General features: G+C 38.4%; 1 protein-coding gene across 2 annotated transcripts; it reads left to right on the forward strand.

The window, feature by feature from the left end:
* ppp2cab (protein phosphatase 2 catalytic subunit alpha b) lies at positions 1–25,318 on the forward strand. 2 transcript variants are annotated; one of them, XM_079585716.1, is made up of 7 exons: positions 1–453; positions 3,765–3,974; positions 16,590–16,763; positions 16,903–16,992; positions 20,489–20,650; positions 22,199–22,317; positions 24,724–25,318. In XM_079585716.1, exons 1-7 carry the CDS (start codon positions 352–354, stop codon positions 24,794–24,796), a joined length of 930 nt encoding a protein of 309 aa, XP_079441842.1. In that variant the 5' UTR covers positions 1–351; the 3' UTR covers positions 24,797–25,318. The 2 variants fall into 2 exon arrangements, 1 of the variants encoding a protein (XP_079441842.1); XR_013794537.1 differs by having other exon boundaries at positions 109–453; positions 22,199–22,946; positions 24,253–25,318.
* Positions 25,319–26,831: the final 1,513 nt, after the last annotated feature.

Here is a 26,831-nt window from a genome sequence, read left to right on the forward strand (position 1 = left end):
CAACGACGTATCTAGCAACCAATCGGAAAGGTAGAACGGCTGCGGTTGGCCAATCAGAGCGCAGTATCCAGCATTGAACAGCTGTGCGCGTCCAATCAGCGCCGCGCCGGCTGTCGGAGTCTGATGTGAGGAACGGCTGAAGTGAAAACAACCGTGGTCAGGGTGGGACTCTGAAGGCCGACGGCTTCTCGTTTCCTCACAGGATTCCCGCACCGAATTACTTCAAGATCCCTGGCCACATGTACGTTTTAAAGTAATCAATCGATTTCGGGTGGATATTCGTGGAAAGCTGGGAGAAGTTAGATCAGAAATCCGTTTGAAAATCGAGTAAAAAAAAAAAAAAAAGCAGACATGGATGAGAAGGCGTTCACGAAAGAGCTGGATCAATGGATCGAACAGCTCAACGAATGCAAACAGCTCTCAGAAAGCCAAGTCAAGAGCCTGTGTGAGAAGGTATGTGTGTGTGATACACCACCAACATCGTGTTTCGGTGTTTATTTCGTTTTTCCCCTTTAGCCGCGTTAGCTGCTAAGATACAAGATGGCGGATTGTTAAACCGCCGCAACTCATAAGAAACTACGATTGTTTTTTATTTAGTTAACGTTACACAATCGGACATGTCTTCCGTTAATCTTTAATGAAATCACGTGTGAATGTTGAATCGGTCTGTGCTGTTTATTTATTTACGTTAGGCTAAAAGCTACCGTATGAATCACTATAAGTTACTGTAAGTTGTTAACCCGCAGTAAACCGTGTATTGTTAAATCAGGATACCTTCTGTTCGGATCAAAACACCGTGTGGGTTATAGAGAGTTTCTGAATATAAATGTGTGTGTGTTAAAAGCGCGAATCGCGTGAACGCCGCTTCTTCCTCATCCTCACTCAGTCTCAAAATGGCGCCCATGTGAGAGGCCATCATCTGATGACAGCAGAGCACACATGCTAATCTGATCTATCTCCGCATCAGTGCGTCTCTGATCGCGTCTTATGATCGAGTCACGAGTGTGGGACAGTTTTATACACTCTATAAATGCTGGGTTGTTTCAATCCGTGTATGGGACATGGCGATATGGATGAACTCATACGTTGGGTTTAAGAATGTAACCCAACAGTTGGGTTTGTCCATTTGCGGCTCAAACATGTTGAAACAACCCAGCATGCATGTTGATTTCATAGTTGTGCTCCGTTTATGGAAACTAAAACCTTAAACTTCGATGTACTTATTTTTTGGTGAAACGTTATAGCTCGTAAATAATGTACATTTTAAAGCTGTGAGATCAATTAGGTTTAAGTCTTATGAATTGAGTAAATAAGAGGTAAAATGTAAGTCGATCTAAATCTACTTGTACCATAGCAAATAAATTGAGTAAACCCAACGAGTTAAAGGTTATTTAAATATTTGAGTAAGCCGATTTTTTTTATTTGAATATACTAAAAGATATGCTAATTATTAGTTTTCAATAGGAACCTTTTCACAGTTCCTATAAGTTTAGCTGGAATTACCCACTTTTTGGCATGTTTGCACTGCAGGAACTGGGAACTGTCAGTTCTAGGAACGCTTTTTGGGAAACTATAAAAGCTCCTTCTTCAGGACAGTAGGAGGTCCACAGGACTTATTGTCATTGGCCCAGGGCTGAGTGACATTAGGGCTGTGAAACGATTAATCGCATCCAAAATAAAAGTTTTGGGGGTAACGTGGTTGTCCCTACAATAACAGACCGGTGTGTGTAACTCTTGGATGTATTTTAAGAGTTTACGCAGAATAAAGAGCCACAGAAACCAAATCTGAAGCGGCATAAAATCACAAAAATGCGCATTTACACTGAATGTTTATTGCTTCTCTGAAGCGGCATAAATGAACATTTGAACATTTTAAAATGTAACTTTTAGTTGTCTTGACGAAACGTACGTGTGTGTGTGCGTCTAGTAGGCTTGCTACGATAGTCGGTGTTACACGGTGTTCAGTCACAACACCGGTTTCATCACTTGCCCACCGCGCCCCTGCAAAAATTAAAAAAGTAAAGCGTTGAAAATATTTACCGCAATTGACTAGCGTTGTATGATCACGCTCGTATTAATGTGAATGCTTTTAAACCGTTCAAGCGCGACAAGACTAAAGAGACCGCGCTGTAAGTCCTGCCTATCACACACACACAACGCACAGAAAAGACGCGCGTCTCTGTCAGCAGCGGCTGGTCTTAAAGTGTCATTAATATTAATCCAAGAACAAAGGTAAGAGCAAATGACTCACTCAGACCCAGCGCCAGGAGGATTATTATACTGATAGCCTAATAATCATGAATGTACTCTGCTATATTTTAACACATCTCCGGCGAACGGCTCCTTCACGCAAAAGAAAAACTCATCATGAAGTGCAGTGAAATTCAGCGGCCTATGTGGCTTTCCTGATGGATCGAGGTTGTTCGTATTCATTTATATGTGCAATTCACACGAGCTCTCAGCGCATGCGAGACTGCTGCGAGTAGTCAAACTTTATTAATGAAATAGAAAATCAGAGGGAATAATTTTTTTATTTTATTTTTACCGGTCACACGGCTTTCATGGTTTTCAGTTACGTAACTGGTGCGGAGACCTGGAGTGTTAATCACATTTTTTTATTCAGTTTTATTCATATTTTGAACATATTTACATCGCTCCTCCCACCCGATGAAACCGATATTACCGGTGTTGTCACAAGTCGATTAACCGGTGGGAGAATATTATCACCGTCACATCTCTAGAGTCTACAATAAATTTTTCTAATTTTTGGAGACATAGTGTGCCGACTTTTTTTCCTTTTTTATAAGGCAGTGAATCCAAAGGTTTGGCTGTCGTTCATAGACCTCAAACATGTAGATAGCAGCCTTACGGTAACTTTACATGACTGCTCGCGCTAATATTCACCTAGATGCACAGATATATCCACGTGTGAGAGATAAATCTGTGCGTTTCTCCCTATAGTACAGAGATGACCGTCCGCTTCATCTCTGCAGCCGACACGGACTCAGAAAACACTACTTTATTAACGCTATCGGTAACACTTTATAATAACTGCACGCTATTAATCATTAATACACCGTTAATTCATAGTTTATACAGCATTAATAAGCAGCCTTAAATGCTTTCTTCTTGATTTATAAGCATATCTATAGTGTTTAATAATTTTATTTTCATACTTGATCAATTTTATTTACAAACCGGTTATTTAGGAGTTGTCACTGATTCATAAGATCACTTAGAAAGTGTAAATAAATTATTAAACTATTTATAATTAAAAAACTGGCTGTCATAAACGCTTGTTTTCATGCCAGAGTTATTCAAGCGTGTTGGAAATGTAGCTCTCGTTATGCTATATTATAACTAAATATTAAATTCTGTTTTTTAGAATTGTTTTCTTACAACTAGGACAGGTTTTCTCCTTTATTTTTTAAACTGATTGATCGTAGGCCTCATTGATCTGAGCCGATGTTGGTCGAAATCAGGAGCGTTCATCATGATCATGTGTGCTTGCAAAGATGAAGGCCTTGGACCTGTGTATATGTGGACACACACACACACACACACACAGCTACGACTTGTTAGATCTAGCCTTCAATGAAAGCAGTGCATTAATACAGAAGTAAATAAACTGACTGGAGCTATCTGTGCATTAAACAGTTTTAATGCACACCTTCCAGCCAATCACACTCAAGTATTCAGAGAGAACATGGTATAATTACATTAAAGACATTTGCAGAATGACATTATTATTATTTTCTCCGTAGGCTAAAGAAATCCTGACCAAGGAGTCTAACGTGCAGGAGGTGAGATGTCCGGTCACGGTGTGTGGAGACGTTCACGGCCAGTTTCATGACCTCATGGAGCTCTTCAGAATCGGAGGAAAGTCACCTGACACGAACTACCTGTTCATGGGAGATTATGTGGACCGAGGCTATTACTCTGTGGAAACAGTCACGCTGCTCGTCGCTCTCAAGGTAAGTGTTGTTTTTGGTGACGGCGTAGTTTCTTTTTCTCTGTGTTGAGCGGTTCATTCAAGGATTCGGTCTCTCCAAACCCCGCCTTTCTGTGAGCCTGCTCTGATTGGTCAGATGGCCCAGTTTGTTGTGATTGGTCGACTGTTGGCAGATTTATTTTAATTTTTTAGAGTTAAAAAATTTCGTTTTTTAAAAGTTCGCAACATCTTATGTTGCTCCGAGGATTATTTCAACATCTTTGCATGGCGTTTTAATAAGAAATCTTACAGTGACAGTAATTTATTAAATTGTATAATTATATTTAGGGTTGGGTATCGTTTGAATTGAACGATTCTGCTTATCGATTCAGATTCTTAAAGATTTCTTCTAAAGTAAAATCTAAAAAAAAAACTTGGATATCATTCACATTTAGTCTTATTGCAAAACGTTTAATTGTAGCTGAATATCATGAACAAAAAATCCTCAGGCTAAAGAACACTTACATGAGGAACGCTTACCTGTGGTTTAAAAACAACTAGCCTAACTAATATACACTTCAAGCATCATTAAAGACAAGTAAACACTCAGTAATTAAATAGAACAAATAAAAAATAAACAATCGCAACAGACACAACTGAACAAAGATATGATTGAAATAAACAGTGTTATAAAATTCAGGTGTTCAGGTACAGAAACTGTAAATAAATGTAATCAAGTTAGCAACATCTTATGTTGCTCTGAGGATTATTTCATCATCTTTGCATCACGTTTTTTTAATAAATGTTGCAGTGACAGTCGTTTATTTAATTATATTATAATGATATTGATCAATAATTCATATAAAAACTGAAGAAAAAAAAATTATTAATGACAGATGCCGTGATCTGGATATGAGAAAGTCTGTTATCGACAGATTTATTGGCGGATGAAATGAAGGAAAACGCATAGGTTTCCGCTGTGCATGCTGATCTCTGTGCACATTACCTCTCGAGTCCAGCACAAAGCTGTGTTCACAGATGAAATAATAGATTAGCGATTAAATGTTGCATCACAACCATGGCAACATTTGGATTTGTGCCGGATGAGGTATATTGGCCTGTAAATATAAGCCGTGCCGCAGAGCAATACTGCGCAGGCACAGACAGTGTTGGTGTATATGAGTGGATCTGAAGGAGACTGTTTGGGTGGCGTTGTCGTCTCCGCTCCGTATAATGCCTGTTTAAGCACCACCTACTGAACTAGCATGTTCATTCAGTCCAATCACTGATTTAGTTAATTTATTGTAGCATAATTCAAGTCTGTTTTTGCGCTAAATCTTGAAACTGTACCATCTAATTTAATGTAAAAACAACTGCTCATGTTACATGTGTGCAGCATCTTTGTTTGGATCGTCAGTAAACTGCAGTGGTGCCTCTAATCTCAAAAGACTACTGATATTTTTATTTTTTAGGCCAGTTTGACTGTTTAAGCAAATATTTGTTGTTTATTTGCTCTATAACAGAACAAATCATCAATCTGTATCAGAATCGGCCCATTTGCTTCTGAATCTGCCATGAAAACCAAACCATGCATTACTAATTTCTATATTGTGCATTAGAAGAATGGTGTCGGATGATTATAGTTCTGAAGTAGCAGTCTAAAGCCACAGAATAAAGTTTTTAAAAATAAAGTAAAAATTTTTAAATCTCAGAATTCTGAATTGCGAGATATAAACCCGTTATTATGGCGGTGCAATTTGGGGAAAATATCTAATTGTGTTTTTTTTCAGACAGATTTTTATTTTTTTATTTGAATTGAGTAAAGTCAAGCCTTCAGCTCAATATTCTCCATATTGTGCAGCACACACTCTAAATTACAGTAGTTACACATGCCTTTAACTTTAGACCCCTCCACTATCTTGTAGTCTAGCAGATGCAGTGTGCCTTATTATTATTCATTTTGTCAGCTATCTTTATTTATTTAGTCTCAGTCCTGAGTCAAATGTACTCTGTTATCATATTTGTCAACCATGTCCTGATTTTTTTGTCATGTTTTAGTCGACTAAATGTCTGCGCATTTTAGTCTAGTTTTCGTCATGCTGCATAATGGTTAAATTGATAATCCTGGGGCCTCATTTATAACCGTTGCGTACGCACAGAACCGGCCCTGAGAGAGGCGTACGCCACTTCCGACGCATAAGTTGTGATTTATAAAAACAAACTTGACGGGGAAATGTGCGCACCTGCACGCAAACTCTGACCCATGCGTACGAACGTTTTGGAGACGGAGCAGTTTGGCGACGCCGATGGTGAGCCGGAGTTAAATGTCTTTTTGGTCACTTTTAGACAGAAAATCAAAATAAAATTATACATATACAGAAAGATAATACAAATATAATTTCACTCACCAAGCCTATCACTTGAAGCAAATATCCACACACACCCCTTAAATGTCCGCGCCAGCGAGCGCGTTGGGCCGTTCAGGCTGACGCATATCTAACGGCAGATGAAGTCAAACTTCGTTATGAGTCCTAAAATAATAAGTTTACATAAAATAATGATTTAAACTATGTTTTACTTCTGATATAAACATTTAGATTAATCTCATTAATAAAGTGAAACACTTAAAGGAACACTCCGACTTTTTTGGACTTTAGCCTATTCACCTTATCCCCCAGAGTTAGATAAGTCCATACATACCTTGTTCATCTCCGTGCGTGCTATAAGTCTGTTTGACGCACCCACCGCTAGCCTAGCTTAGCACAAAGACTGGATGTAAATGGTTGCAGCTAGCATACTAATCCAAATAAGTGACAAAATAACGCAAACATTTTCCTATTTTTAACCGTATAAATACTGGGAACTATATTCTCTGAAGGCGAAGCACTGCTGCTTGGGCGGAGTGATAACCGCAGCACCTGAGACGCGCCGTGGTGAGGAGCAGAGAGTTCGTTCAGAGCGCGTCTCAGGTGCTGCGGTTATCACTCCGCCCAAGTAGCAGTGCTTCGCCTTCAGAGAATATAGTTCCCAGTATTTATACGGTTAAAATATGTCTGTGTCTCATGTGACTTTGTTTTTTGTTAACTCTGTGACTATACAAATCACAACATGTAAATAGGAAAATGTTTGCGTTATTTTGTCACTTATTTGGATTAGTATGCTAGCTGCAACCATTTACATCCAGTCTTTGTGCTAAGCTAGGCTAGCGGTGGGTGCGTCAAACAGACTTATAGCACGCACGGAGATGAACAAGGTGTGTATGGACTTATCTAACTCTGGGGGATAAGGTGAAGAGGCTAAAGTCCCAAAAAGTCGGAGTGTTCCTTTAAACTAAATGAAATATACTGAACAAAAAAATGATATTCAATAAATAGCCTATAAATATTAGTTGTGGATTCAATGCTTTGAGCACTTTTCCTTTGGCATGCTGTGTTTCAATGTTTTAACTACAGAGATAATTGCTTATCATGATAATAGCAGATTGTGCAAATATAATGCACAACAAGGTCTATCTGTTTCCATTACAATTATAAATCAATTAAAAATACTATTTGGTCAGTGGAAAAGATTGAGACAAACTTTCTCTGAAATGTGTTTTATACTATTGTGGCGAGCAGGGCGAGGTTGAGGGACGTGAGAGATACGAGACCGGTGCGTCGGTGTTTTTAAAGTGAATTGGCTGAAAACGGGCTGGGATTTATAAAGTGAATCCTGCGCAGGTTCTGGCGTACGCACGGTTTTATAAGTCTGAATATTTTTTTTGTGCACGCTAGGGATGCGCCGATCCGATATTCAGTATCGGTATTGGCTCCGATACTGACATTTTTGCCGGATCGGGTATCAGTCAGACGACGCCGATCCAAATCCGATATTGTGCGTATACTATTGTGCTATTGTTAAGCCCCACAAAAGGCACAAAAACATTATAAAGCACCATAAAGTTGTCGTGCACTATATTATAAGTGTTCTGAAGCCATTATATAGTATAATGTGAGATATAAATGAATATATAAGTCATTAAATTCAAGATCACGTACATTTTTCCCTCCGCTGCGGCTGTCAGTCATTCTCCATCCAGCATCAAGCAGCGCGTCGCGTTCGGTTACGAGTCAACACGATGAACAACTCTCTCCAAGATGATTCAATGTTACTATAATTATACTTGATCTGTAGATAAAGCTCTATGGTTTTGCATTAAAGGGGTCATGACATGAGAAACCAAATTTGCCTTGATCTTTTGGTATATAAGAGGTCTTTGTACCATTAAAACGTCCTGCAAGTTTCATAGCTTAAGACGTCCTCCCCATTATAAACGAATAATTTATTTAATCAAGCTTTAAATACAGCTCGTTCTGGATCCATGGTAAGAAGTGACGTCACGGTACGAAGTGACGTACCAGCGTTTGCATATGACCGCCTCCGGCACAAGACAACTACGCTTAAAGCGCAAGGCAACTACGCTCATTTCGTATCATTGTCGCGCCCGCGCGCCGCGCGCCTCACTAGTGTTCAGTCGACGGACAGCGAGTGGGTCTGTGTACAGGGAAATTACGATGCCGCAGATGTGCTGTTCCTGGCTGTGGACAAACAACATCTTTGAATACGCTGCGAAAGATCCAGTCGTCAGGGGAAAATGGATGCACTTTATTTTTTGCAGACGTCTCAGTCACGGCAGTGTTAGTTTAAGCGTGTGTTCTATACATGTGAAGGATGACTGTTTTGAGCTTTGCCAGAAAACTGTTGCTCAAAGATAAGTCCGTGCCGACTGTTCTGGGCTCAACATCGACGACGCAAACTGTAAGTAATGTATTTAAAACTTTAAACTACTTTTTAAATACGCCGAAAGATCCAGTCGTCAGGGGAAAATGGATGCACTTTATTTTTTGCGGACGTCCCTGTCACGGCAGTGTTAGTTTAAGCGTTTGTTCTATAACGTTACATTTGAAGGATGACTGTTTTGAGGAAAAAATCCCAATATGATGCTTGGCTTTGCCAGAAAACTGTTGCTCAAAGATAAGTCCGTGCCGAATATTCTGGGCTCAACAACGACGACGCAAACTTACTTTTTACCATGGCTAATATAAACAGATTTGTATAAGAGAATCTTGAAAATATGTCGCCTTTCTAGTAGGCCTACATGTGATAGAAAATTAAAAATGTTGCCTTTATCAATGCTGCATCTTCAAAGATGGCCTGTCTGTGCATGCATTTTTGTCCGTGGTACACCCTATCATTTCATTGGAATTAGTTAAATAATGTTAAACTGTTAGCAAATTAGGCTATATGATAATTATGCAACAATAATCTGTTTTCAAGTGTCTCGGGTTAATTTTTTTTTATTAATTCAAAATAGTTTCACTTTCCATGTGGACACGGGCTGAATAGTTTCACTTTCCATGTGGACACGGGCTGATCCAGTCTTCGTTGTTGTGGTGATGGTTCATTTTCCTCTGATTCCGGCTCAAACATAATAAGGTTTTATCATTGCAAGAGCCATCGCTTCGCATGCATCACCCGCTATTAAACAGTTACGCCGAATCCGCAAATGTTCTGGCTGGGGGCGTTAATAATTGATGTATAGGCACTGACGTTAGCCAATCATAACAGTGGGCGTTAACACTGAACTCTTAAAGGGGAAACACCCCCAAAACAGACTGTTTGAATCAGAGGATGAGAAACAGGGTGGGAAAAGGTCATAAATCACTAAATTTTTAAAGTTTTTGGTAAAAAAAACTATAGTAATACTATATTTGCACCTAAGGGAACATAATAATGAAATAAAAAAAACCATGTCATGACCCCTTTAAACAACTTTATCTTGCTGGACTTTATTGCTGTACCTTAACTACTTTCTACCGGGTGTCTGCTCACAACACTGGAGTCAGTGCACTATAGCAGCTAACTGTTCTTCACGCGCACAGTAACTGACATTTAAAACTGTTAAAATAAAATAATAAATAAACTATTGCTTAGATAGATACTGTATAATACTCTAAGCATCAATATGTCTTTCCTTCGTGCTTTGAACTCTTCAATGTGGACTCGACGCGCTGCGCGCTGTGACTCATGTTGCTTCAAGCGCATCATTCTGCGCTCGGGATGCGCATACGCGCTGTGTGCCGCTTTTCATATCATGTTGCTGCCTCATTAAACCGCTGTGCTATACATTTAAAACATGTCTCAATTTTATAGTAGGCTATAAAATAATTAATATTTTTGATTTTTGTTATCTTGTTTTTCATGAATGTATTTTACAACAATACAAAGAGCAATGAGTAACGTTTTTACCAGATTTAGTGTTACACTTATTCTCATATTTGTTCTCCACTAAATGTTTTTTCATGTTCAGATTTAATACAATTATTGTGCACTTGTGATTTTTCTAGACTAAATTTTACTGCTTAATTATCCACTATTCTAGTTTAATTTCCTATTTGCAGTGCAAATAGCATCCATTAAACATCCTGTGCAAATTTTGCACTTTAATTTTGAATGTCAACAAGTTTAAGCTACTGAACTTTTTATTTTATTTTGCACTTGTTGCTCTGGTGCTGGTTTAATAAATCACTAAACTTGTGAATACATTGTTTGTCATTTTGTTTTACAAGGCTAAAAAAATATTGTTTAAGTTGAGCCTGATATCTTGCAAAGTAATGCATACAGTTAATTAAGTAATTTAGCTCTTTTAACATTTTACCTTTGTATCGGATCGGTACTCGGTATCGGCCGATATTGAATTGCAGGTATCGGAATCGGTATCGGAAACAAAAAAGGTGGATCGGAGCATCCCTAGTGCACGCCATCTTTGGCTTTCGGGCGCACGTACACTTTTAGTGCGGATCCTACACAGTTTTATAAATGAGGCCCCATTTCTGGCTATTTTGCTCAACTATAATCACAATGATTGTCATTTGAGAAATTTATATTCAGCAGAATTAATGCACTTTCACTTATAATTTTCACTACAAAATTTGAGTGTATGCGACTGAATTTTACATCCAGTCGCACATGTGCGACCAGTAAATTTGTCTTTTTTTTTTTTTACTACACGTTAAACGTGGAAGGGGCTTATCAATGAATCCGGAATGTGTGGCAGGCCAATGAGTGCGAGAAGAATAGGGAATGGCCACTGTAAGTGACTAATGTGTGGAGGGGGAGGGTCCCAGAGATAATCGAGCGCGCGTTTAAACTAGAGCCCGACCGATAAAGGATTTTGAAGGCCGATACCGATACAAATATTTGTTGGTTTTAAAATCCGATATTCCGATATATCGGCCGATATTTTTTTTTTATTTTTTTTTTTATGAAACGCGCAACAAAACATTAACAGATTTCCCTAACATTAGTTAGTAGTAGTTGCAGTTTCTTACCCCATTGGCAGATAATTTTGCTTGTTTTAAGCAAAAAATACTTAAATTACTTTCTTTTTATCTTAAAACAAAATAGAATTTCTTATGTCATTTTACTTCTCTAGTAAATGCTTCTTGATTTAATAATTTTTAGATATTTGGACTGGAAACAAAACAAAAATACTAAGTAAGAAAAGCATTTTCAATCATCAGTTGCTGCCTGCCTTCTAAAACCTACTATTTAGCGATCTAAATCCATTGTGACTCGTTAATGCTGCGGCTGAATGACAGTCTGCAACGCACACTTGGCGTTATTGGATTTCACACACGTGTAAAAGAAAAGCTAACTTTTATGCACAAGCTACGTTTGATACTTTTTCTCTGTCTAAATGTTCACTCCTCGCAAGTCTATAACTTACATTTTACAATGCAGGGACTGTAACTAGAGATATGCTAGTTATAAATACAGTAATCATTACTTTAGTTAGGCAGAATAAGTTCGTTGTGGTTTCCAAGCTCGTAACGTTAGCGGTCTTCCACTGATAGTGGCATTAGCTAGTCTATGATGAGCCATAATTTAGCAATGGATAACGTCATACTGCAAATTGTAAAACATACATTTTCAATATAACAGACCAAGGAGAGATGATACGTCTCATTGCTATAACTGTCACGCTATTAAAGAAATACTTCAGTCACATTGTCAAAAGTTTAAAGGACAGTCAGTCAACTACACTGTAACAACGTAACGTTACTAGCTAATTCCGCTTCACTCTCGGCTTATTTAACAGCAGCAAAACTGGACATGATAGTCACAAATTTTGTCATGCTTATTTGAGTTAAGAGAACTGATGGGGATGTTATTTTAATTGTTATTCAAGCAATGAATGTATATGTTTCGTGACCAACTCACCATGAACTCACTTAACCAGTGCCGCTGCTCCCACCACGCGCATCACGCGCTGTCCGTAAGGCATCAAGAGCTGAGGGAGCACCAAAACAATTGCCTCCCGGAAGTTCTGGGACTCTCCCGCATATTGATAGCGGCTCACTGATGCCCGCGAATTAGTTAAAATCTCCGGAATCTAGAGCGAGCGCGCCCGCGAGACAGAGACTGTGCTTCCAAACCGTGTAGCGCGTGCACGGCAGAGAGGGAGAGAGAGCAAGAGACCGCGCGTGTGTGCCTGTAATATCCCTGAAGCCTGTTTCGTCCGGTTTTTTTTTTTTTTTTTTTTTTTTTTTTTTTTTTTTTTTAATATTCATTTATCGGCCATTATAAATGCCGATACCGATAGTTTGGAAAATACCTAATATCGGCCGATAATATCGGCCTGCCGATATATCGGTCGGGCTCTAGTTTAAACGTCTGTGGGAAGGAGACGGAGACAAATATCACAACCTGCTATGTGCGTCTGAGCAACGAGCAAGCGAACTATTGACTCGTTCTTCCGACCTGCGGCTAGTGTGCCAGTTAAATTCACTTGCTGGCTTCCCAAATAATACATTACAACAACAATAAAAATAAAAAAACGTGAACAAAACGATTACTCTTTGTAAACACCATTCAATGCGAGTGCCAATGCTCGAACACGACCTGTCATTTACGCCGTCATCACCCGGGAGTTGATAGCGCACGAGCGCAGACGAGACCTGAACTGCAGACGTTACCATCGGTGTTTAAACTAAACTCATCATTTATGTTTTGCCAATGTAAACATTCAAGAGGAAGACGCGAAAGAGAACTCGCGTCTAGATTTGTGCGTGCGTATGCGTAGGCTACTCATCTCAGACAGCGTGCAAATATTGAGTTATCTTTCAAGTCTTGCACTTGAATGGACAAATTCATACAAAAAGTATGTCAACATGTCCGTCTTGATGAGTATCCTAGCAGACATAGGCCTTAAGTGAACATTCATCATAGTATCGGTGTAGGCCTACGAATCAGCTCTGAATTGAATAGCTTTTGTAACTTTAATAAGGATTAATCTTTAATTTATACAGTCAAATATTCAATGTTATTTTACATTTGATTATTAGACCTACCTGAAAAGCATAGTTTATTTGATTAGTAGGCTATCTTTGCTCTATTGCATTTATTTGTGCTTTTGCTTGTGGTTAGATTATTTGTTCTTATTTTCTTTATTATTTTTTTACAGTAGTCTTTTTTTCCCCTGAACATAGACCGAATCATACCGAAACCGTGAACCTAAAACCGTGATACAAACTGAACCGTGTCCGTGAGCTATTTGAACCGTTGCAGCCCTAGTACAGTGCCACAGTCGGATGATGATTCAGAGTGAGAGGTTTTAGTGGTGAAAAAGGCCGAACCACCATTTTCTGGAAGACTGGCGGTGAGAATTCAGCTGGTCGAGGTAGTGCTGTAAGGAGACGAACTCCATGAACTGTGAATGTTGCAGTCGCTACCCCATAACTGCGGGGAACACGAAGTTTGCCGACAGAGCAGGCACTTCACCGTTTAAACACAATCTTATCCTCAAGCGTAGAGTATGCGGTGACGTTAATAAATCAACTGCCGGTTGCTTTTAGAAGACAAGAGGCTGTAACGTTAAATCAGAGCGCAAAGCCATTGTAATTTCTGCATCTATTATCTAAATATTTATTAGTAATACACTGGAAATTAGTAGAAATGTGAATATTTGGTTAGTATGTTGATTTACGGTGTGTGCTCCTAAATTTTCTGGTTGTGCCCCTAAAATTTTCAGTTGGGGGCCACTGTGCTCCTAGTGAAAAAAGTTAGTCTGGAGCCCTGCACATGGTTTATTATAGGCTCTTTATCATATAGGCCTACTGGTAAAACAAAAAACTTCTTGAGAGTTAAAACAGTAAAATTTCTAGTTATCTAATAAATCCAGATTACTTGTTTTTCTATTAAAGCAACAGCAAAAAACACGTGTTGTCATATGTGACACTGGAATCTCCTTTAAAGTTGTGCATTTATGTTCACGATTGTGCTGCATTCACTCACACAAATACATGTTTTATATATTTACGGTAGGACATTTACTAAATATCTTCATGGAACATGATCTTAATATCCTCATGATTTTTGGCATAAAAGAAAAATGGATAATTTTGACCCATATAATGTATAGTTGCTATTGCCACAGATATACCCGTGCGGCTCCAGACTGGGTTTGTGCTCCAGGGTCACATGGTCATATATCGTATAGTCGAGATTAGGGATGAGTCGTGATCTTCGAATAGTCGAACTGCGTGCAAAATTCGGTCATAAAATGGCTTTTTTGAATATCGTAATTTTTTTGGTGCAATTCCAGTGTGTTCTGCATTGATGTCGCGCCGCTTCTACGGTCACAGATCCCGCGGGTATTTTCCTGTCGGGGGGACACGGTGTCGCTAACATGAATGAAACCCCTACTGCGCGATCTAGGCTATCTGCGTTGTGTACATAGTGTAAACACAACAGAAGAGCATTGTCGTGAGTCGTGATCGTTAACTCTGCGACCAACCATGCAACAACCAAGAAGCTCCGTGTGGGACTCGTTTAAGAAAATGAGCAATGGTAAAGTTGTGTAAATTATGCCGTGCCTGGCAGAGTTAGCGATCTCCTACTTGTGTGTCTGTGCCATCCAAGCGGGTGTTCTCCACGGCTGGACGTTACGCTAGGGCTGGGCGATAAAACGATAACGATAATTATCGCGATAGAATTTTTCTCGATAAAACGATATCAAGAGCTCGATAAATGTTCGATAATGTTTTTGCGCCAAAAGCGGAACGAATCTCATTTGAACCGCGCGCCACACGGACCGTTTATCCGCTCGGCTCAAAGTCCAAACGGCAGCGCAGCGCGAGTTCACTCGAGCAGACGCGTTTACTCTGATCGCTCTCGGTCATGAGATCCAGTGAGAAGCGCTTGAATTCAGCGAGGAACACAAACGTCTCAGTGATTTAAACCAGTTTAAAGGCAGATGAGACCGCGCTGACGAACAGGAGAAGCACTGTGCGCAACGATACAGTCAGAAGCTTCTCCGTCTACACATTTCCATCATTTACCACGGATTTAACGTTAACTGTAACGTTAGCCTAGTAATATTAACTGCACCATGAAATGTGGGATATATATATATTGAATTGTATAATATTATTAATGTAGACAATGTATTAAAGGACTAATGGAATATAATTACAGTTTTGAATAATGTATTTAGGCTACTGGTTTTCATAAATACCACAGAAACCATAAAGTTACATTTTATCTGTGGTTATCATGATCTAAATGCATGATGCTGGATGACCAATGGTTAATTTTAATAAAACTAAAGAATATTACATTTTACCAAATAAAAATAATGTTGTTACTTTTTTTTAACAGATGTTACTGTTTTTGTTAATGAACATAAATTGTATAAAGTAAATCTGCATCCTAACTCAAGCTAATATTACTGAAATAAAGATATTTATTTTGTCAAGGAAAAATGTCAAATGTTTGAATGTTCTACCTCGGATTTGTGAATGTTCACCTGTTTGGCAAGTGTTTGTCATGATATGTTCTGACAATAAAGAGTATTTTAAAAACACAACGCTCTGGTTTCTACAGCTTTCACTTAGGAGTACAAATCTGTCTTTAAACTTGAAATAAATAAAGATTTGACATTTATCGATAATTATCGATATCGACCGATATAAAAAAAAATATCGTGATATTTTTTTTGGGCCAAATCGCCCAGCCCTACGTTACGCCCACTTCTCCTCCCAGGACAATCTTTTTTTTGAACAAGAATATGACATTATGCCTATTAAGCGTTAGGTTATGAATGGTTTGATTTGAAACTGGTTTGTTTAAAAAGTAGGCTATTGCCGGTAACAAGGCAGGTTCGCATAAAATCATTGATTTTATGCGCATTTATTTAATTAAAAAATTTTTTAACAAGCGTCTGGTTTGGCGATGCACATTGTTATTGTTTCTTCTTCCAATTAGCCTACCTTAGGCCTACTATGTAAAAAAAAAAAAAACGACGAGAACATGTTACTTGTTCAGTTAATTAACTGTTTGTTTGATGACAAATCGCTAAAGATGAAATTGGCCGCCCGCTCTGTCACTGTGAGTGTGCGGTTTTTTTTAAATATTTTTTTTTTTTTACAATATTCGACTTTAGCTCCTCGATTGTCGAATGGTGTTTTTGGCAGAAATTCACATCCCTAGATGTTTGGACTTGTGCAGTTCATCACAGGGAAGGATTGATCACAGCTGGTGATTTAAAAGTCAGTTTTGGGCTGAAGTATTGTCTTGATGTTGATGTTTAATCATGTGTCATGTCTTCATATTCCAGGTCCGGTACCGCGAACGCATCACAATACTCCGAGGGAACCACGAAAGCAGACAGATCACACAAGTGTACGGCTTTTATGACGAGTGCTTACGGAAATACGGCAATGCAAATGTTTGGAAATACTTCACAGACCTCTTCGATTACCTTCCCCTCACTGCCTTGGTAGATGGTCAGGTAGGTCCATTCTCGGTTTTACGTATTCAAATATCCATAAAGCATCCTTGATATGCAATCCGCTGTAAGTGAGCCAAAAGACCAGAAACACTTCAGCTTTAAACCCATCAACATGCTCAAATCGTATCTTTTTCTGTAGATATTCTGTCTCCATGGAGGATTGTCACCGTCCATAGACACTCTTGATCACATCAGAGCGCTGGATCGTTTACAGGAAGTTCCTCACGAGGTATTGATCATCTTCTATCCCATCATGCCACTTCTTATCCTTATTAAAATTACTGTTTTAGCTGCAATCTGTGGCAGTAGCTGAAACCCTGTTGTGCGGTTTACATGTGCAGTTTTGAGTCAAATGGCAAAATCGCTTAAATCAAATCAAGCTAAACCAACAGGGTTTGTACAAAGTGCTTTAACCCCTTATATTGCCCACGGCCATTACATATTTAACCCTCTGGAGTCTAAGGTGTTTTTGGGGTCCTTGAGATGTTTTGAAATGCCCTGATATTTGTATTTTTTTCAGTTGCTTATAAACATATTAATGGCAAAGGTGTAATTACACTCTATTTAGCACGAACATGGCTATCATAATATGTGAGCAACATATATGTACATGTTTGCATTTTTGAGAGAATATTATTTATGCGTGGTTATTCAAAAAACTCAAACTTAAATGTTCTGATATAAGACCACAAACGACCAACTTCACATATTCCCACAATACTTTTGACTAATGGATCTTGTCGGCTAGAGTATTTACTTCAAAATGATCTGAAAATCATCCGGGCTAATCGTTCACATTAAACAATAGATTGATTTAAATTTTGTAAGACACTTTTTGTTTGGAAAGGCAATATGCAGGTGGGCGTGAATGATCCAACAAGGTCATGAATAATGTCCTCATTCACACCTGGAGAAGACAAAGACCTGCTAATGCTGCAGTGCATACTAATGAGCCTTAGGTGTCACTGTGGCTACAAGAAAAAATGCAAAGACAACACACACACATATATACATACATATATACATACATACATATATATACCGGTATATATATATATATATATATATATATTACTACAGAATTGGTTCAGAGTTGGAAACATCTTGAAAAAAAGTGTATTTTTCCACAAACTGTGTATGCTTGCAAATTGTATAATATCCAAGGTAAACATTTCTAGTAATTGTGCAGTTAATTCTCATTCGTATTTTCAGAAAGTTTTGGATTATGTAGGCTATCCTCTCCCCAAATTTGTCACTAATAAAACACAAAAATAATTTATAGAGAAGGATTATATTGACCTTTTAAGATTTTGTTTGCACCTTGTAAATTAGGTTTTGATGTGGCAGTAAAAGCTTTATAAATAATCTATCCAAAACGAAATTTTGTCTTTCATATTTCGTCTGTAACATATGGTCTTTTATAATATATATTAGGGCATAAATGTTAATTTGCAGTTTAATATGTTGCTTACACAAATACATTTTATTTCAACGTATTCAGTCGATCTTTACTCATCTCAGTAGGCAATATAGATAGTTTGCTAAAAGCGAAACTCGCGCGAGCTGTAGTAAACAACATGCATATGTGCCGTGCATTCATTCAAACACAGAAACGCGATTCAAATTTAAACAGTCTTTTGCGGTTTACAGACACCATTTCATATCGCGATTAGAACAAAGCACTTACTGATGATCTGCAGCTGGATCCGTTGTTCGGCTACTCCAGCACGTTTGAGGTAAAATTTCCAGAATTATCACGATATTATTATTCCTCACAGCGAGCGTGTTGTCCAGCTGTTGTGGGCGTTGACTGGTTTGCATGTGTTGCTTCAGATTATCTGCGTTTGAATAGCGCGCGCTCTCGATGGGCGTGTCACATTAGCGGAGTAATGAGGTGCCAGAAGGATAATGAGCACAGCTGATCTCTCGCTCTTTTTATATAGATTACATAAACAGAGAATATTTGTTTTAGTTTTGAATTAGATAATTTAAAACTACACACTTAAATGATTATAGAGATATATAGCTCATGTCTGAGTGAATAGTATTCGCTGAGATTTGTTTAAATTTAGAAACGTGCTTCAGAAAAAAAGTTCACGGAGACGGAGAGGCATAAAGCACTCCCTGTTTACTTTCTTTATTTTACAAAAGCACAATGTTTTATTTCGATTGTAAGTGGACACATAAAAAAGTAGACATTTAACAGCTTATTTTCTCATATTTCTTAAGGCTGTATGACCAAAACTGACTGAGTATTTTAGGTCTATTTTGCTGCTATGTAAAAAAAAACGAGCAAAACGCGCCCGCGCGTTTGCCGACCCCAGGGGGTTAAAACAGTAATATCCTATACTAAACCTAAACTAATCTTGACAAACTATATATCATTTGAAAGCTTACACTCTCTAGTTTACATATTTGGTGATTTTCAAAATAAATGACAGAGGAGCCGTAATTTATCAATTTGCAACAAGAATATGTTCACACTCCTAAGGCGTGTTCAGACCTTTATTTTGAAATAGTGATGAACATGAAAAATCATGAAAGAATGGTAGAAACCTCAGTTTGTGTTCATGCCAAGAGTTCAAAAGATAGCATCCGTTCAATTATTTTAGAAAAAAAGGTCTGAAAATGTTTTAAATATAAAGAAAACAATAATAGATTCAGCATTAGTGATGTGGCAGCGAGATATAATGCACATACGTGATCTTCTGTGTTTCTTAGAGGTTGAATTCATTTCAAAATCTGCCAAACTTCCAACACTACTTCTGAATAGGATGTCTACTTCATAAATTGAATGAAAATTGTAAAAATAATGGTTCAGACTCAAACAACATATGGAGATGGATACACCCTTATATGGGCAGTGATGTCCACTAGTGGAGAAGTGTGGTACTGCGCACAAACTACATCTCACTGAACGCTCATTTTCTCAGATATCAACCTAACATTTTAAACAATTTGTTCACATGTTTGGCTTTTTTTGTGCATTTTTAGAGTCCACCAGGTTTTGAAAATATATTTTATATAAAATATGAATAATTACATTTTTAACATTGTACATTTTCATAAACTCAAGCTTCTATAACTTTTTTTCTGTTTAACTTTCTTAATTTATTTCAAATGTCTTCCTTAAAACAAGAACAATCTTACATCTATATTCCAAAGCATTCTTGAATTACAACCATTTAAGTTCAGCATGTGCATTTTCATGTCTATTAAAAAAAAAGGGGGTGCCGCTTTTGACGTTTTGAAATGTAAGTCCTGGAAAACTCTTGAAAACAGCCAAATTTATGAAAAGGTACTTGAAGAGTTATTGAAACACAATATATGTGAAATTAAGGTTTAATTTTATTGATAACACAATCTTTTCACACGCTGTCTGATATATATATATATATATATATATATATATGTGTGTTTTTCATGGCTATGAGTGTGATATTGCTCATAAATATCCACGTCTGTAATACATCTCTCATTATTCAGGTCAATCATATATTCATGAGAATAAATAAGTAAAGCGATATCTTTGTCATAGTATCATTCAAGTCATTGCTTGTGCTGCACTTTATTTCTACCATTTTCTTTTATTAGTTTATTTTAATTTATCAGCTTATCTTTTGAGTTTGAAAGATATTGTTTGATAAGTGATATCTCTGACTGAAGTGTGGTTTCTCCGTGTCTGAGCGAGCCCTGACGTCTCTGTGTGTGTGTGTCTTCCTCAGGGACCCATGTGTGATCTCCTGTGGTCGGATCCGGATGACCGCGGAGGCTGGGGTATTTCTCCTCGAGGTGCGGGATACACCTTTGGGCAGGACATATCCGAGACGTTCAACCATGCAAACGGCCTTACGCTGGTGTCTCGAGCTCACCAGCTGGTGATGGAGGTGCGCTGCTCTCCTCGACACACACCACACACACCGTCAGGTCCTCACCCGGAAGCTAATGTGCCAATTGTTTGGGCAGGGAATCTATATTATCTTAAAGTTAGTTCACCTAAACATGAAAGTTCTCAGTTACTCACGCTCATGTTCGGAACACAAGTGAAGATATTTGAATGAAATCTGAGAGGTTTCTGTCCCTCATTGATGGTGTATTCTCCAGAAAACTGAAACCGTTCATAAAGAGCTCGCAAAATATATCAAAACATGCTGCGTAACGCCTCATTGGCTCATATAGATATAGTTATCGTTATTGTTATTGCTGTGAATGGTCCTTTAAGAGTCTTATATTATCTTAAAAGGTTTGTTCACCTAAAAATGAAATTCTCATGTCGTTACAAACTTTTGTTTATGTTTAGAACACAACTAGTGAAGATATTTTGGTAACACTTTACAATGAGGTTAAGTTATTAAACATTAGTTAATGTAATAAGTAACATGAGCAATACATTTGCCACTGTATTTGTTAATCTTATTGTTAATGTTAGTTAATAAAAATAAAGCTGTTCATTAGTTCACAGTGCATTAACTGTTAATAAGACTTGAAGTATTTATAAATGTTGAAATGAACATAAACAAAGATTAATACATGCTGTATAAGTGCAGTTCAGTATTAGTTCATGCTCATTAATGTAGTTAACTAATGAACCTTATTGTAAAGTGTTACCAATATTATAATAAAATCTGAGAGATTTCAGTCTCTTCATTGAAAGTCTATTCAACAAAAAACTTAAAACGTTCAAAAAGAAATTGCACAATAAATCCATGTGAATTCTTCTGAATAGAGGATCGTTTAATATAATGAACAGATTTAATTTAGGCGTAATCTTTTACACACACACACACACACACACACACACACACACACACACACACACACACACACACACACACACACACACACACACACACACACACACACACACACACACAGAGAGAGAGAGCTCAACCCTACTTGACTTGTGAAAACCAACCTCATTGGTTCTTGCTGAAGCTTTTAAATTTGATTTATTTTTAAAAACTGTAGCCGCGTTTCCTTCAAATTGCGAATTGAAAATACGGCTAATTAAAACACGTTAATTTCGCAAAAACTCCCATATATCACAAACAAGTTTTTACGCTCGCATGAGTTTTTTTGCAGATTAGATTCAAGATCTTGAAGCAGATTTGAGGGAGAAACACAGAAACTCCTCATATGAGCCGCTCTCAGTATAACAGGCTTTCCTTGACATTAATGATTGGATAACACACACACGTCTCCTTACATTAATAATAATGGCTAGTGCGGTGACTGGATATATGTAAACCTACTAACATCCGTCACCATGATTGTTGGAATGACTGATCGCGAGAGGAAAAATTCAAAACTGACGTTTGCCGCATAACATCGGTCATTGCGCAATAGTTTTTAATCAACATTTAGAAAATATCACACAAGTTTTGCTCAAATCTGTGATGTGTCAGTCAGTTAATTATTCTCTTTTTGTCCCCTAGGGTTACAACTGGTGCCATGATCGCAATGTGGTGACGATCTTCAGCGCGCCGAACTACTGTTACCGCTGTGGCAATCAGGCGGCCATCATGGAGCTCGACGACACCCTGAAGTACTCGTTGTGAGTGTCACAGAACACGCGTTCATGAGGGAACCGCTCCTTTATTCCCCATCTTTATCAATCATTCTGCCAAAATACATCTGTATGCAGATGACACTATTATTTCTACAACAGCATCTTCTTTAAACAGATAGTTCCCCCAGCTCTCCCTCATGTTGTTCCCGTCAGACTTTCCTTCATCTTCGGGACACAAATGAAGATATTAGTGATTAAATCTGAGAGCGGCCTCACTCCTCCAGAGGCTTCTGTTGTAATTGAAACTTGCCGGCCCAGAAAGTTAGTAAAGACAATGTTTAAAATAGTCCAAGTGACTACAGCGGCTCAACCTTAAAGGGAAACTCGCCAAAATTGATCCTAGGCTCTTTTTGTTCATCTACTCGAGTCAAACCTGTGTAAAAGCATACCGTATTTCCCGGAGTATAAGTCGCATCAGTCAAAAAATGCACCATGAAGAGGGAAAAAAACATATATAAGTCGCACTGGACTATAAGTCGCATTAATTTAGACATTTACTTCACAAAATCCAAGACCAAGAACAGACATTTAATCTGCAAAGGCAGGTTATTTAACGATTAAATAGAAATATCTATGAATAAAACGTATAAAAACTAATAAATTGTTATTCATCTGTTGCAGAAAAGCAACAAGAACAACTAAAACAAAATAGACACGATTTACAGGCCAGAGTTTCTATTTGTAACATGTTTGCAGCGTTGAGCGATGTAGCCAATCACAGACGTGTGTTGATTTCTGGAACGCAATGGCCAATCAGAAGCATTTAAGACAGAATCCCCTCACCGCTCAAACGGACTTTCTGTTCAGTGCTGAATTCTGCATGCTGGCAAATCCTCCGATTATAAAAGATATTATGAAAGATTCGTTATGCAGTCAGCTTCATTGATGATAACAGAGATGTGTGAGATCGCGATGAACTGATGTCAGCTTTTAGGAATTAAGGGAGCGCGCATTCAGTCATGGCAAACCGTACACACAGCCTGCTTGCTTTTATGTTAAATTAACAGTGGATTGTGAATGTTAATGCTTTAATAACAAATAATTTATCAGGAGCATTTATGCTGATGTGTGTGGCGACACGTAGGCTAACACAAAGTTAAGTTACACCTCAGGCCCCATCCACACTACTGCGTTTTCGTTTAGAAACGGAGACCTTTTGCTACGTTTGCTCCCGTCCAGACTACAACGGCAAAAACGAAGACCTAAAACGGAGAAGTTTAAAAACGCTCTGACCCCGTTTTGAATCTCCGGAGGACGTTTTACTGAAGACGGTCAAAACGGAGGACTTTAGAAACGCTGAAGCAGAGGCTCACGCTCGGCTCTAGGATTGGGTGTCGTCTGTCGTGGCGTATCCTTCCCTGATTCGTCAGCCACCCATCACATGACCCGTCCCCGGGAAGAAAACATACAAAAGCAGCCTGGACTACGTAACGTTAGTGACTGCAACATGGATAACGAATTACAAGCGTAACTGACGTTGATGTCTTTGCTAGCAGCTGTTGTGCAAGTCAATTCTGCATTTTACAATCCTATCACTGCCTACATGCGGCTGTTTACACCGGCACAGTGTTGGTGATGGTCACGTGATCCGCGTTTCCAGTCGTTTTAATGTGGACTGAGATCAATTCTAATAAGCCGCTAAAATGCTGGTGTGGACGGAGATCGTATTCGTTTTAATTCTCCGTTTCTAAACTAAAACGCAGTAGTGTGGATGAGGCCTTAACTAACACATTTTATGCGGGAAACCCTACACAACAGCACACAGAACATATTCCTGAGGCTGAATAGGCTAAACTAACATTAGCCAGCGAGTCCAGCAAGTTACCGGTCAGCAAGTTCACCAGCTCCCGATCTCACTCTTCAACACTGAATACATTGAGTTCTTCCTCGGTGTCGCTTCTGATCAACTCCGCTAACTAGAGCGCCCTCTCGCGGCTGTAGACGGTAATGCTTTCTCTTGGTTCATCTCAGTCAGTATGAATTAGTTTTGATATATAAGTCGCACCTGACTATAAGTCGCAGGACCAGCCAAACCATGAAAAAGTGCGACTTAAAGTCCGGAAAATACGGTAATTAGAATGGAAACTCCACTTTTAAGTTTGACCGTGTTTTGAATGGGAGTGCACGGGGCACGTTTATGATAGCATCAAAATCGCTATTTTTAAACCTTATTGTAAAGTTTCTCGTGATTTGATTAATTTACTTATAATGTGTAGATTGTGGTGTTGTCATTTTGTGATTGTTTTTGTGTGAAGCTTTATAACCCGTCTTAACCAGATCTCTGGATATCTCAGTGTGATTCTCCTGGTTAAAGGATAATACTGAGCGCTCCTTATCCTCCGTGTGTGTGTGTGTGTGTGTGATCTGATCTGTTGTGTTGTGTGTTTTCAGCCTGCAGTTCGACCCGGCGCCGCGCAGAGGAGAGCCACACGTCACTCGCCGGACCCCCGACTACTTCCTGTGAATCTCACAGTATTGCCATGATATAATAACCTTCATTCAGTTTAAAATAAGAGGAGAGGAATGGTGGGCAACAGTATATATATAAAAAAAGATTAAAGAGAAAAAAACTGATCCAGAAAGAAAAGTCTGTGGACCAAAAGGTGTGTGTGTGCCATATCCAACCCGACCCGGCCGACACACGGCCGTGAGATCTCGTCCCGTCTCGCTTCTGTCCTCGACACTCACGCCTTCTCAACTCTGTGTACTCGCTCTTTTTTTCTTTTCTTTATGTATGTATGTTTGCACTTTTTTTTTTTCCAGTCAGTTTTCCAGTTTATTTCCACTTTTTCCATGTGGTGTGGGAGGAATGAGATGCTTCTGTATCCCAACAGTATCTAGAGGATAATCTTTCCTGCGGTGAAACGTGCTCGACTCAAGCAGACTAGGGTGGCCTGCCGTCTTAGGAATGCTGGGATAGCTTCAGATGATGTTTGTGTCTGTATAAAGGGTACCAGTTCTACAATAAAGATGGATCTTGCTCCTGTATGCTGTCTGTCTCCGCTCTAAAGTCCAGTCGCATTATTTCATCAGCTTTATAATTACACTATGAAATAACTCAACATAAGACCATTTACTCATATAAAATATGGGTAACGCTTCACAATAAGGTGCATTAGTTAGATATGAACTAAGAATGAACAATACTTCTACAGCATTTATTAATCATAGTTGATATTAATTTCTACATGTACTAATGCATTAGTAAAATCAAAGGTTGTGTTTGTTAACATTAGTTAATGCACTGTGAACTAACACGAATATCTGTTTTTATTAAGTAATGTAGATTAATAAATCGAGTTAGTTAATACGTTGAACTAATGAACCTTATTGTAAAGTGTTAATAAATCTTCTATACACATTTGAGTTCAATAGCAGTCAATGTTGCTGTTTAGTCTCTTTTATTCAGTTCAGATTTGATCTGATTGTGTATTAAATCGATAATGTGAACCATGTTTTAAACCCTTAATATTAATAGTCTTAAATGTTTTTCAACCAGGGTTTACCTCAAGATAACTTAAATAAGACCGCTTCACAATCAAATAAAACAATTTCACAAAAGTTCTTAACACACTTTTCCAATTCTAATGATAACAATCTACATTTTTTACTTAAAAAAGTTCTGGGTTCGAGTACCAGTACAGCGGTGGGTAAAGAAGAGACCTCAGTGCCTCAAAATATTAGATTCTGACAATGTCTTGGTTTTTTTGTTTTGTTTTTTGACAATGTCAAGCCGAACAAGTTAAAGCGGTGGTGTAGTACCATTTTCACAAGATGTAGAATAAGTCTCTGATGTCCCCAGAGTGTGTGTGTGAAGTTTCAGCTCAAAATACCCCACAGATATTTTTATATCGCATGTTAAAATCCTCACTTTATGAGGGTGAGCAAAAACACACTGTTTATGTGTCTGTCCCTTTACATGCAAATGAGCTGCTGCTCCCGGCACAGGGGGCGGAGCTTCAAGAGCTCGTGTCCTTTTATGTTCAAACCGGAGTCAGACAAAGATGGAGAGACTCAAGAAGAAGTGACACATGTAGAAGAACAGGACATTTCTGAATGGTTAGTTGATGAATTTATGTAGATTATGTGTAGTTATCTTCTAGTCATTGATTAGCATATTCTGTCATGATAATCTATAAATCGTGTTCAGGGGGCGGGGTTATGTAAATTCTAGGGTTGGTGATGTCACTAACCCGGGAGGAATGTCGTGTAGTTCCTACCAGCCGTTTGTTGTAGTCCTTAAAAAGCGATTTCTGTAAAAGCAAATATCTCCCTTTGCTCTGAACTTTGAGCGTTGTAACTTTGCAGATGTTGTTCATGTTCAAACACAACATTACACACTAACTACAGTTAGAAAAGTCAAATCATACTCAACCGCCCCTTTAAAGGACAAGTTCGGTATCTTACACTTAAAGCCCTGTTTACAGATCGTATCTGATGAAATAGAACGGTTAAGATTAAACTTTGGACAGATGCTGCTGTCGCGAGAATTTTAGGTT

This window comes from Phoxinus phoxinus (assembly GCF_949152265.1).
Source record: "Phoxinus phoxinus genome assembly, chromosome: 17".
Lineage (NCBI taxonomy): Eukaryota > Metazoa > Chordata > Actinopteri > Cypriniformes > Leuciscidae > Phoxinus > Phoxinus phoxinus.